Source organism: Scomber japonicus, chromosome 11, assembly GCF_027409825.1.
Source record: "Scomber japonicus isolate fScoJap1 chromosome 11, fScoJap1.pri, whole genome shotgun sequence".
Classification (NCBI taxonomy): domain Eukaryota; kingdom Metazoa; phylum Chordata; class Actinopteri; order Scombriformes; family Scombridae; genus Scomber; species Scomber japonicus.
Genome location: NC_070588.1, coordinates 11968013 through 11982525, shown reverse-complemented (window position 1 = coordinate 11982525; position 14513 = coordinate 11968013). Strand labels below are relative to the sequence as shown.

The window sequence follows — 14513 nt, the reverse complement described above, 5'->3', positions numbered from 1 at the left end:
AAGAAGCTACATCTTTCCCTCAAGTCTGATGTGGATAGGTCTGCTTCGCCCTCAGACTTGATGTACAGTTGACCGGAGGCCTGTTGGGACGCCTGAGAAGCGACGCGGGGACTCTCGGTGGACAGGAGCCCGACGCACAAGATGAGATTTTCGGCGCTTGTTGCTGTGCTTCGCTCGGTCGGCCCAGTGATAATCGGCATTTCTTTAGGGTTCACGCTGAGTTTACTGAGTGTGAACTGGACGGAGGAAGCGTGTGAACTAGACGGTAAGAAAGTTGAAGATGTGACTCTGGGTCAGGATGGACAGCTCAAAGGAGCCCGAAAGCCCAACTCCATTTCCACTGCCAACGACGTGGACTCCGAAGAGGATTTTGAACCAAAAATACTCCCATATAAACAAGTCCAGCAGAGTGCCCCAAAGAAAGTTTTCAGGTAGGCTTTTTTTTGCCAAGTTACAAAGGAATACAATCATTATGACTGTCAGTATATGGGTTATATTTGCCACATCAATAAAATGAATGCTACACTGCTGCAGGCCTCTATAATTTAACTCATCACCAGTAAATTATTATGTTTTATCAATTGTTTAATCCACATTATGATATGTTTACAGGTGTCACGTGGGCATGTTATTTTACGCTCTCAATTTAATGACTGAAAGCAAATATAATTATGTTTTAAGGGCTTGATCATATTGTTACAGAGAGGCTGATGAAATATAGTTTACAGCCTCACTTCCTCTGCTGCTTTCTAATTAACATTTATATGCAGTAGAGCTATTTTGTGCCATCATGTCTCCATGCTGAAGGATGGAGCCTTGCATTGTCTTTTCAAGGCAAAACATTTCCAAAATATTTTCTGGATTGTGACCCTGTTGAAATATTAGCCTTCACACCCAAAGTTGGGTTGCATTTCTGGGAAAGTTTTCCCAGAGGAGGAGTTAGATTGAAATCAGAGATATAAGCATTTAAAAGCATCCAAGTGTCATCAAAACCTGTTCTTATGCAGTGATTTGTGCGATAAGAAGCACAACTGATGTGCAGTACAAGTGAAAAGAATTGGGTCATGGTAGCAGTGATGAATCACAGTGCGAGCTGTTGCATGTTTACTTTTCCAAAAAGCCTGTGGTTTTTCTGGTTAGTCTGTGTGGATGTTTGGATACCATTTTTACCCATTAAATTAGGTGCACAAAACCAAAGATTTCATCTTAGTTTTGGACTAGAGTCAAAAATTCAATAGTCTGGCCTCTTTAAATAGTGTTCAGTCATTATTACTACAATTAGGTCTGCATCCATCAATTATTTTAATCACTGACTGATCTACTGATTATTTTTTCCACTTGTATAGTCCAGAATATAGTTAAAAAGCCTCAACCAAAATGGGTGCAGAAAATGTGCACCCATTGACTAATCATTTAAGATCAAATTCCAAATAACTTCAGGTCAATAACTAAACTTAACATGAACTTTTTTGAAACAGTGTTCAAAATAACTTATTTTGCTTTGACAACAGCATGGAGAATTGGTGGCAGTTTTGTTCAAGTTTTTAAATGTACATTTCTATTAAAATAATCAAATACTCAGTAGCTGTTTAATGTCTTTTTCAGGGCAAAATACATAAGCACAGAGTTGGGTATACGAGAGCGTCTGTTCGTCGGGGTCCTGACATCCAAAAACAGCATTAACATCCTGGGCGTAGCTGTCAATCGCACCATCAGCCATCACCTGGACACTGTGGTGTTCTTCACTGGCATGCGCAACCGCAAAGTCCCCCACGGCATGTTTGTAGTCTCCCATGGAGACGAGAGACTGATATGGAACATGTTTCAGACCATCAAATACATTTTCGAACATTATATCAATGAATATGACTGGTTTTACTTTGTCCAAGATGATGCCTACACAGAAGCTGACAGGATCAAAGAGCTCGTAGATCATCTGAGTATGGATCGAGAGCTTTACATGGGCAGTCCTGAGGAGTTCATAGGCGGGGAGATGGAAGGGAAGTACTGCTACGGAGGATTCGGGTACCTCCTCTCACGGACTTTGCTCCTGAAACTTCAACCATTCCTAGAAAACTGTAGGAATGACATCCTGAGCGCTAGACCCGACGAGTGGCTCGGACGATGCATCATTGATTACACCACCGTAAACTGTGTCAGTGAATATGAGGTAGGTAGTGGCACATGATCACATCACTCTACTAGATCTGCAACTAAATAACTTGAAAAAAAAAACTCATATGATTAAGTAGTTGTTTGGTCTATAAAAAGCCAGAACATTGAGAAAAATGTGAATCACTGTTTCCCAAAGGCCGTGATACAACCTGAAATGTCTTGTTTTATCCCAGATTTGTACAACATAACCCCTAAAACATTCATTTTACTATCAAGGATGACTAAAGAAACCAGAAAATATTCACATTTAAGAAGCTGCAACCAGAAAAGTTTGAGTGTTTTTTCTTAAAATTGACTAATTTGGACTCAAAAGGATTCATTGATGATTCAGCTTAATTTCATGCCCTTTTTAAACTTGCAGTTTACTTATTCAATACCATATTTCACTCCTTGCATTTCCTGATATATGTTTCCTAATGTTTGGTGTTTTAAGGGGAACAGAAAAAGGCAGTTCATAGTTAAAATGAAGGAGGCGCCACAAAGGGAAAAAATGTTGGAAGACTGTCATTCAGAACAGGTGTGTGACAGGTTAAAGCAGGGGTCTCGTTCGCAGCAGGAAAACAAAACTGTCACGGCAGAAATCATGCTTTGCCTCTGGACAGCACTTAAAACTGACAGACGGCTATATAAAACTGTAATTACCATGTAGCACCAAGGTGGTATTTATATTACAGAGTAGATCGCTAATAGCCTTCAGTCTTTTCTTTTTACTGCTCCAGGACCATTGCGGCAAGCAGAGGACAGCTGAGTTCAGCCTTGCTTAGGTTCAATGGTGTGAAAATCCCCTGTGGGTCAACATGCCATGCTCCTGTAAATGTCATTAGTATTTAAGGTCAAACAAGCTCTCTGTGTCCCTCATATGTCACGGTGCCCTTTCAGGTGGTGACCTCATTGTTTGTTGCATTCAGGACAGTTATAATAATAGTAATATAATAATATTAAAATGCATTGTCTGAAGGTAATGAACATACACGTACCATTACTTTACACAATATACAGTTTTTGTAGTTGACTTATTCCCTAGATGTTGCGTTCATTTCCCCCTCCTTGGTCGTGTTCAGAGCAGGAAACCATCTTGTTTCACAGCTGAGAGTGAGTTGCATGGCTAATTAAAGTACCCGGAGCCAGACGAGCTCCAGCAGAGCCCCCCAGATAAGGGAGACAATCAGGGGGAAAGTCAGAAGGTCTGTTATGAGAAAGAAAACAGCTTGAACACAGAGTCACACAACAGTTTTTCTGTGAGAGAAGAGGGAAAATAGAAGGAGAAAAAGAGGAAATTGATGACAATTAAGTGTGGACAATGCTTCTGTAATTGTACCACTAAATGCTGCGAGCTGTTAGTAAACATTTGGCCTTACAGCTCAGTTAAGCATTGTCTCAATGCTTTGTTCTTTTAATAGCTTTATCAGATTGGATTCACTTTTTTAAATCACTCAAGCTCCTTAGGTGGTTACTTTGTTTTCAGCCTAAGTGACTGTGACTTTAAATGGGATTGTGGTCCAACGTCAGTCATTTGTTATTATATGTTTCAGCTTTAAACATTTAACTTCTTGTCTTTTGGTGCCTTTTATAACATAAAAATTGAGATTATGTATCTCTTAAAACCTTCTGTTCCCAGAACAAATTTGCTTCCTGAACGTGACCAAAACAGTGACCATAATGAATCTCCGTCTTCACTTACTATGCAGTTATGGTTGAAACCACCCTGGCTGCCGTGGAGATGAGCCCAAGATAGCGTGTAAAGTGCAGCCTTTGAATGAAAGTAGCGCAGCATAACAACTAAGCTTGATAGGACATTAGTCATGTTTCTGTCATGCTGGATTTAAGACTTCTCATGACAAGACCCCTTTGTTTCTTCTCAGGGGCTTCAATACCACCATTACGAGTTGGGAAAAAACTCTGATCCAAGTAAAGAGCAGAGTGAGCAGTTCAAGAAAGCCCTGACTGTCCATCCAGTGTCTGACCCTGAGCAGATGTACCGACTGCACAGATACTTCACTGAGATTGAACTGCAGAAGACTTACGATGAGATTGCTAAGCTGCAGGTAAGCTGATTGTCAAGTGTCACAAATCACCCACGGTTCAGCCAAAAATAAAAACCTGGCTTCCTTCTGCTTACCTCTGTTTTCTGCTATTAGCAGAGTCAGTGCGGGTTTACAACTATTTAGATCTCAACACTTCTTATGTTTTTCACAGGCAGAAATAAAGAATGTGAGCGTGGTTGCTTTTGAGGGCAACCGAAGCGCCCACTGGCCAGTGGGGATCAATCCACCCTTTGAGCCTAAATCTCGGTTTGAAGTTCTGAAGTGGGAGTACTTCACAGAAAAGGAGATTTATTCATGCATCGATGGCTCCCCTAAGTGTGAGCTGCGCGGCATTGACAGCATGGACGTGGCTGATGTCATCGACATAGCCATGGGAGAGCTGAACAAGAAGTACAAGCCTGTGTTACATCTGAAGAAGCAGCAGCTGATTAACGGCTACAGGCGCTTTGACCCTGTCAGGGGCATGGAGTACACCTTGGACTTACAGATGGAGGTTGTTAACCAGAAAGGTCACAGCCGTTCCATCACCAAGCGGGTTCACCTGGTGCGACCTTTGAGTCGTATAGAGATCATTCCCATGCCCTATGTCACTGAAGCTACAAGGGTTCACATCATTATACCTCTCACCCAGCAGGATCGGAACTATGTTGACCATTTCCTCGAAGTCTTTGCCTCTAATGCCTTTGAGACGAATGAAAATTCCATCCTAACATTATTGTTTATTTATGACCCAGTAGAGGCACAGCAAGTTAACCAGAATGACATATTTGCCAGCGTGAAGACTCAGATAAATGCTTATGAACGCAAATACCCTACTGTGAAAATCCCATGGATAAGTGTAAAGACGGAAACACCATCCCAGATCAAATTCATGGACATTATCTCAAAGAAGCACCCGGTCGACACGCTGTTCTTCCTAGCAAACGTCAACACAAATGTCAACTCTGAATTTTTGAACCGCTGCCGCATGAACTCCATTAACAACTGGCAGGTGTTCTTCCCCATCCATTTCCAGGACTTCAACCCTGATGTGGCGTATCACAACCAGCAGCGTCCAACCACAGTCGATTTGGTCAAAGATGCTGGCCATTTTGACCGCAAATCATTTGAAGAGGCTTGTTTTTACAACTCTGACTATATGGCAACACGCACACGAATGGCAGCGGACGTCCAAGAGAATGAGGAGATACTAGAGACCCTGGACATCTACGACATGTTCGTAAAGTATTCCAGCCTGCATGTATTCAGAGCAGTGGAGCCTGCCTTGCATCAGCAGTACCGTTACCAAGCCTGCAATCCGAGGCTTAGTGAAGACATCTATCATAGATGTGTTCAGAGCAACTTGGAAGGTCTGGGTTCTCGCTCCCAGCTCGCCATGCTGCTTTTTGAGCAAGAACAAGGTAACAGCACATGAAAACACCAGAGAAACGTCTACGCCTGCATGAGTTAAAATGGATGTTAACAGCTGTGCAATTCTCTAAATAGCCTCTTGATGCAAGCTAGAATTCGGTATTTGAAACATAAACACAAGAAACACTTGCATCCATTTTAACCTAAACAATGTGTGTGGGTGTTGGTTTAACACAGCTTGACGTTCTCCATCTTTCAGTGTGCATCAAAGGTTATTTGATTTTTGTAACTTTAGTTTACTTAGTTTGGAAATTTGAATGCAGTACATTCCTAATGAAACCTTTTTCCTGAAATGTTTACAACACTTGTCCACACAGATGAGTTGCTAAACCAAATGTTTTTGCTACTCTGATGATTCCTGAAACCTGGGTTGACTAATTCTTGTGCACTAGGTTCCAGCAGTAGCTTCAGAGCCTTGATGTACGGTTGGTTTATCCAGTTCCTATGATTTAAGGTGTCCACCACTGTCACAGGACAACATAAATAACCCATTGGAGTCATGTTTTTCTCCACCTGTCAAGTATTATTCCAATATTCAGTTGGATTTTTATCCTGGTTTTGTGCACTCCACTGTTTTGCACTACGTGGGTAGCATACAGCAGACGTGAAATTAAGTGCAGGATATGGCTGCCTTGGGATATGTCTGATGAGCCCAAAACAAGTGAACCAAAACAATAATTTGAAAGTGGCAGAAAGTGGCAGTGGCGTCAGAAGTACTAAGCAGTCATTTGATTCAATGTTAACATCAAAGCTGTCTTTAAATTGAGCTGTGGTGTGTCACTCTAATGATAAATGGCAGCACACAGTCTGTGTGTCCCTTCACAAAACAGCATTTGAAATACTGAGCTTTTGATATTTACTGATTTGAGTATTTACAAAAGCACACTGTACATGTGCCTTGACTTTTCATATGCTGGCTGTGTTGAAATTATTTTTTTATGCATCACCATTTTGCAATCCACCCCTCAGGGGATACCCAGCTGCTGTTTTTCGTCAGAATTTTGGTATTACAACATGATTACCCAATACGAGCGGATGGAAGGTATTATCTCTTCACTGTAGATAAAGCCTGTTACATTGGGGGGATAATTTAATGTGTTGTATTTATGGATGATTTGGAAATGTTATGATCCTTTCCACAGATTTTATACGTGCCTCAAAGCAGGGAATGATGTTTCTAGAAAGTGTGTCCTGTTGGTCTTAAGAGGTCATAGATGAGGGCTAGTGTACGTCTACCAGTATACAGTTAGCCTGTGTATATCAGAGTTAAAGTCTTCTCCTTTCCACCCTTTCTTGATGTTGCAAGCACATGTACGTACAAGGTTAAAGGAGAATTATGACCAATGGGGCGGGGGTGGGGGGGGGGTCACCTCGGTACATGTTTAGAAGTGATGGCCCAGATGTGTTTCTTTTTTCAGGATTCCTTCATGAAGTAAGTGGTACTTTGAAACAGTTTTTAACTTGTATTGAGTTTATTGAATTAATAAGTTTGTGTGAAGCATTTTTGGTAATGGTTTATTTTACAGGTCTCTAGTTTTATGCTAACTCCTGGTGTATTGCAGACATTTAACGATTCATTTTTAAAACATTTTACAAAGAGGTGCAATACAGATTTTAATTAAAAACAGGAAAGTGTTGGTGTACTTGCTAATTACCCTCTCAGTGTATTTGGGTTAATTTAAGTCTTGACAAACTGACAGAAGATATTAGTTTGTTTACTCGTTTTCAGTGTGTAGTTTTGTGTCAAATTAGGTTATTTTCCCAACACGTTCCTAAAACACTTTCTTTTAAAGCGCTATGTAGTGATATGCTGGATACATGCTTATAATGGAGTTTTTAAGAAACAATCAAATGTGCAAATAAGGTATGTAGTTTGACACACTAAACAACACATTGAAAACCAACTGAACCAATTCAACACTTTTTGGTTTTTTCTTATAATTTATACCAAATTGCACCACTCTCTCTGTGAAATGTCCATGAAATTAAGCATTAAACCACTGCAATTTACTCAGAGAATGACTAGGAAATTAGTTTGAAATTAAAGGACCTGTAACATAAAGTATTACCATGTTTATCCATGGCACCAAGTATAGCAGTTTGTATATAGTTCTCTAAAACTGATGTTAAACTGTTCCAGAGTATTTTGGACTGTTTTGTTTAAGGTGTTGTAAGTTATTGAATGAGGCCATTGTTCTCCATCTCCTGAGCTCAGTTTTAGAAACGGTTCTTTTCTCCCAGACTCAGTGCAATCCAACGGGAGGCCTTTTCTACATTAGTGAGCAGTGGTGGAGGTAGCAGTACTGGACACAAGAAAGTTATTAGTAGAGGTTAATGAAAAAGTGCAATATTACAGATAACGCAACTGGATAACTTCCCAATGGAGGAGAGGATTTTTAATTCCAGTGACAATTGCTGCAAGTCGAGCAGTGTGTGGATCACAAAACTCTGTTACGTTACATAAATTAAGACTCACGCTGTGTGTTAAGTAAATACACTGTATTTTTTTGACAAGACCTTTAATGTATTTTGCTGACACTAGACACTTTTCATCATGAAATTTACTGTAAAATACATGAAATGAAGGCAAGTCCTTTCTATTTAAATTTAATTGGAATGAAAGTATATGTTGGGAACACTACATCAACAATGGTGATCCTACATTATGTTTGCTGTATTTTCTACCATGTGAGCACAGACCATGGAGGTCTGTTGTCGCTGACCTCCTGCATCCATTTTATAACGCATCTCTTTGTTGAGAGAGCAGTTGTCCACAGTGACAAATACTGCGGCTGACATCATATGAATGTTATCCGTGATTCCTCGAAGAGTATGACACTAATAATGTGCGTCGTTGTAAACAGAATCTTAAAAAAAAAAACAAAAAAAAAAAAAACGCTGTGAAAAACGGAGGGCTGGAATTACAATATGAAGTTATTGTGGGGATGTATGTCGTCATTGCCTCCTGTAGATATGAGGAGACTACAGTTAAGGGAGCATGGCAGACTAATCACCCTATGCTGTTAACACAGCCGCCGTCACTGAGTAGAGTCTCAGTATTTTGTCCATAACTTATTTATCTGTCACTTCTCTATAAATTATGCAGATTCTGAATACTTCCGCACTAACAGAGGCTTTCATGACATTCTCTGTATATGTATAAATATTTTATATAGACTCTATTTTTAAACCTTTTTTTAGCTTTATTTACACAGCAATTTATATTTTATTATTTTTGGTGACAAAATTAAATATATTCTCCATCTAGCTTTGTATTTTGTGTCATGTCGTCTGACAATGAAGACAATTCAAAATTTGTACATTTCACTTTTCAATCAAGTAATTCATTTCAAAAACTACAAAGGTACACATTTTTCTTTTGGTTTACATTATATTATGCATATGGGTACTAGTATAACCAAAGCAATACATTTTAATTAATGCTCATCACATTTTGTGTGCTGTAATTCCCAATGAACTGTGAATTATTGTAATTTTTTAAAATAAAGAATATTTGAATATTTAATTTTTGTTGTCTTTATTATTATTTTTTTTAAAGATAAGAATACAGGGTGATTTTCTGTAAAATCCAGTTTGTCCTTTAGGTGTCAGCAGAAGAGCATGTTTACTGTCTGCAGCACAGGTCCTGGACCAGTGCTGCAGACAGTTGTTGAGGTGAGCGCCGTTACTGAACAACATTTAAAAATCACATTATCTTACCAATTTATTTATTTTCCCCGCATATGTTCAGCAGCATTGCACTTAATATTCCTGTCCATGTTAGACCTGAGGTATTCCTGATGTCTGGGTTGGGTAACAACAGAAAAGATGTTGCAACCTTAATTACAGCTTTAGTTATTTCAGGGGTCCATATGCACTACCCTGAGGCATGCTGTAAAACCACATAACTACAGAGCAGCTGGGAGTTAATTGCAAGTCATTATTTTGTACTTTGTTTTACGTACGATCCCAGGACTTTCTCCTCCCACACGGGGACACAGTTGTTTCAAGTCTTCTAGGAACCGGTGCTACGAGTCTGTTTCCAGGACACTTTGGGTTCACCTGGAGGCTGTTCTAAGAAGAAGAATTACACGTTTGGTTTAACAAGGAAGTCATGTAACAAACGTAACAAAATAATTATTTTGCTATTCATCCTAACTAATGAAAAAAAAGAAGCTTTTTCAAATACCCTTCAAATAAGCACTGAGATGCCCTCAGTCTTCTTGAAATATTTTTATAACAGTGTCAGTCAGGGGTAGAAAAATTGAATGAAAATGTGTGAAGAAAACAGACAACAAAGGGGGCTACAAAGTGAACTGGGCTCTGGATTTAGGAGGCACTGGTATAACCAATCTAAACTTTAATCATATTTAACATTTATAAAATGTGTTCTGACAGAGGAAATAATCACAAGATAACACTTCTGTACAAAATGTAAGCGTTCTTGTTACTGCAGTGATGGTCTATTTCCATTTCTGTCAGCAATGGGATGAAACTTCTTCTGAATTCCTGACAGCCGCTTGCATCACCCTGCGCTGATATTTTTCTCTTCTCAGATGACCTCCCAGACCTCAGCTAAAGAAATATGCAGCGGAAAAAATGGTGAAAACATCAAACATTCAAACTTAAAGGGAAACTTGGGGATTTTTAAACCTTGACCCTTTTTTCCCATCACTTTGTGTCTAAGTGACTAATGGGGACAACGATTTTTGTTTCTCTTTAACATCTGTTGCTGGATGGATCCAATTGATTTATATGGATAATCTAATAAACACACACAGACTTGAATGTCATGGAGTTATAAAAAGGTTGGCCCAAATTGGTGTACAAGACAGGAGCTCAGAATAGAGGCTCGAGGAATCCCAGGAATGCAGGCTACATGTTGTGAAGCAGGGATGTTGTCCCATCTGCTACAGTACAAACCTGCCGCCCACTGCTCAGTCCTGTGGCACCTCACACAGACTGCACGCACTCCAAAAATCAGCTCTTTGATAAGCTTATCTGTGTTTAAAAAGGCTTTTGGATACAGAATCAGCCAGGTTGTTTGTCACAGTGCAGCTCAGACGCAGCATCTAGAGGATGGAAAAACCCTTTCTCCAGGCTCTGACTCTCATTCAGACAAACTCTACAGTGCAAACGCAGCCCTGTATTCATCTCAGCACGCCAGCCCCTGTGTGACATGTCGGAGGATAGCTACAATTATTGATGACAGAGGAGAAGATTGTTATGCATAGCCTGTACAGGATGCCATCAGAGACTGTGATTGGGAACCTTTTGAAAATGTCAAAGTGACACATGATTATGAATATTAAACAGCCATGTATAGCCCATGATTACTTGACAGGAGGAGGGGATTTGACAGATGGAGGGCTGTGGAATCTCATTGTGGACTAAAGTGATGTACAGCGACAGAATCCGCTGATCAAATTAACAGAAAAATTATGCTGTCATTTGTAAACATGACATCATGTAATGTGAAGCATTTTTATACATTTCCCAAATATTAACTTTTAAACAGAGAAGGCTGGCAGAGACATGTTGAGACATGGACTTCTTGTGCAGAATTTAGTCCAAGATGTTTTGCTCACATCCTGCAAGAAAACAGGATGTGATCTCACAGTTTTAAAGCATTCCTGCATGAACTGCTGCATGATAGCAAGTTAGCTGCTAAGGTGCTACAAGATAAACACGATCAACCAAGATAATAACATTTAGGATTTATGAGCCTGAGGAGACCGTAATGCAGAACGTGTTTGCTCAGATTTATACTAATCTACGTCTAATAAATAAAGATGATCCAGATTATCCTTGTTGGAACTTCTATGACTATTCTTCCACATTATTCCTGCTCCCGCTCAGCACCCTGGGAGATGAACGAGTTTACTGCTACGCACAGGATTATTATCATTTAATCTATAAAAACATTTGTCTTGTGATGAAAGTGAATCAGGTTTAGCAGTGCACTATGTTGCACTTTGTAGTACCCTAGCATAGTCTAACATATATATGGATGATGCAACAATATAAGAATCACCCATAATGTCTTTTTTTTTTTTTTTTTTGCAGTTCATCAAACAAAGCCAAGAATTCAAACATTTTACATTTCTGGGAGCACATTACTTCTTTCATTTGGTTTTGTGAAAGTGAAGCTAAGCAAATATTTGCCAAAGATGATGCAAGTGTGACTATACCATAAGTAACATTAGATTGAAGCCTAATGATGAGCGCTACAGGGTAAAAAATAAAAAGAGGAGAAACAGTTTTATGAGGCCCAGTTAACTCTTTCCACTGACAGAGATTGGCATTAAATCATGCCAATATGTCTAGATTAGCTAATCTAAGGTATTCAGTATTAGCCTGGAGTTATTTAGATAACCTATCACCATTTTCCACTGCGGGAACGTACGTAACTTAACATGTAGCCATTGGCAGAGGTTCTACTTTTGTCTCTACAGCTCGCTCTGCAGATGAATTCCTGGAGCTTTCTTATACAAAATGAAACTCTGGTTGCTCACAGCACTGTTAAATGTGATTGATTGAGCATCACATAAAACAAGCATGACTACAACTGAAAACAATCATTTTACTGCTGCATCTGTATTGACCAGGACAACCAGTACTCTGGAAAAAGACGAGCACTGGAGAATGGTTGTTGTACAAAGACATGGTGGCCCTTATTGGGTAAGAGAGCCATTCTTGCCAACCTGAAGATTTCTCAGCATCTGGCAGAAACACTCAGTTTTGCCAAACAGTGCAAGAAACAAATACAAATAATGAAACAGGATTATGATAAAAATAAAGGATTATAGTTAGCTCAGTGGAACAAACAGGTAAACTGCATAAAGCTGGAGTGCCTGGCTGGTCCTGGTCTCAGCACTGTCTTACAGCTGGCATAAATGTGGAAGCAAATCAATATCAGTGCTACTTCTCCCACTGTTGTCTGACCCTTAACTGATTACATAATTTTACCATAAAGATGACATAGTTATAGTTATATGATGTAGTATAGTTGGTCCCATTGTTGCCTTTTTAATGGTGTAAATTAGTTAAATACTGTAAAAATGCACAGAAGAACCTCGCACCAGAGCCTCGCAAGTTACAGGTTAAGTTCCCACAGTGGAAAATGACGACTCGAGAGCTAACTGACAAACACGATCAACTTGTGAGTCTCCATTTTTATTTTTATTTCCCACTTTGCTAAACTTGTGCTCTTGAAAACTGTGTTGTCTTTGTGTAGCCCATTATGTGAACCAATAAGTCTATTTCAGCCACCAGAACAATATTTGCTTACATTAAAATCTGCCGCTGTAGCTCCACCTTTAGAAGATAAAAACTTTTCTGCTGCAGTAAACTCAAAGCTTTTACTGTAGTTATTCCAATTCTCAAACATCCCCTTTTTCCCCCCATTGATCAGCTCAGCCGAGCCGCAACGGTTTAATGTGCTCAGTCATGTGCAAAATGTTAAAGTACACATGCAAACAAACACACACACACACACACACACACACACACACACACACACACACACACACACACACACACACACACACACACACACACACACACACACACACACACACACACACACAAACGCACACACACACACACACGCACACAGATGCAGCACTGTAAATAGTTGTTACACTTTTACAGTGTTCCTGGCCCACAGTTGAAGGAGATGAGTTGGCAAAAAATTAAATTCTGGCTGTTATTGCTTATGTCAGCTTAAAGTTATGATGCTAACTAAAGTGAAGAGTTGGATGGTGGGCAGAAATGACCTGAATAAGATTGAATATGAGGAATAATTTAAGTACAACCATGTCGTAACTGGTTGCACGTCCACCCGCAATGATTTGTGTGTCATCTCACAAAATGTTGAAGTAAGAAAAAAGCAGGACATAGATGAGGAAATGATACAGATAATAGTCACGATCCATACAGTCCATTTTTGTTACCTGGACAAATGTTGATGTTTGGCAGTCTAACATATCTGCAGATTCTACGTGTACAGTAATTGCTACAATCGTGATCGCTTTTGTCATATAAAAGTCTTTTTCTAAAATGTATAAATAACTAAAATGAATATTACATAATTTATATATGAACTTAATATATACAACAACCATTAAAACAGAACTTTCTCATTTTAAAGTTAATGTACAAGTACAATGCTATTCTCTACCACCTTAACCACAAATCAGACAAAGTGAATTATGTGGAAAGATGCTGCTAGATCTTCTAAGCCAAGGTCAAACATTTCAGCCTAAATATTTCCCCTCATAGTTTGGATGGATGTAACATGAATAAGATTTGCTTACGTCTCTTTCTGTATACAATATAGAACATATAGATAACAGTATCTCTTTAAATAATTACACAATTTATGATGGTGCAATGGCTTGGATATGGTACAGTGTGTTTTCCATGGAGTACAGTAGTTTGATGAGAGATAAATGGAGGGGTATAGACAGAAAAATCTGAGATGCTAGCTGAATAAATAAATCATATTTTTCCTTTTTTGGAGTATAAACTGGATCAAGGTGACATGCAGTCCTCCTGTTGTTTCCAGTAGTGATCATGTACCAAAAATTGATCCTGAAATCACAAAGTGTCTGACTTCTCACTTGAAGCAAGACAAAGTCGAGAGGGGTCCCATCCAGACAAGAAACAAAAAAAAAAGAGAGAAAGCGGTGTCCAAGTTGTGCCTACATAACTGTACGTACAAGTGGTTTGTTAGCAGCACAAGTTTGGTGTTCGACTTTGGCTGTAGCTTTTCACTGGTGACAGCAAAGGAGCGACGGAAATGCAGAGGGTCTGTTATTGATCTCAACACAGACTGCTCTCATCTTTTGTTGTCACCAGGACAGGAAACAATGGTTGGCT

At 39.3% G+C, this 14513-nt stretch overlaps 1 protein-coding gene across 2 annotated transcripts; it reads left to right on the top strand.

The window, feature by feature from the left end:
* On the top strand, positions 1-9096 carry chpfa (chondroitin polymerizing factor a). 2 transcript variants are annotated; one of them, XM_053328804.1, is made up of 5 exons: positions 1-431; positions 1606-2170; positions 4038-4220; positions 4372-5620; positions 7872-9096. In XM_053328804.1, exons 1-5 carry the CDS (start codon positions 142-144, stop codon positions 7907-7909), a joined length of 2325 nt encoding a protein of 774 aa, XP_053184779.1. In that variant the 5' UTR covers positions 1-141; the 3' UTR covers positions 7910-9096. The 2 variants fall into 2 exon arrangements, with proteins under 2 accessions (XP_053184779.1, XP_053184780.1); XM_053328805.1 differs by lacking the exon at positions 7872-9096 and having other exon boundaries at positions 4372-6931.
* The last annotated feature ends 5417 nt before the right edge of the window (positions 9097-14513 follow it).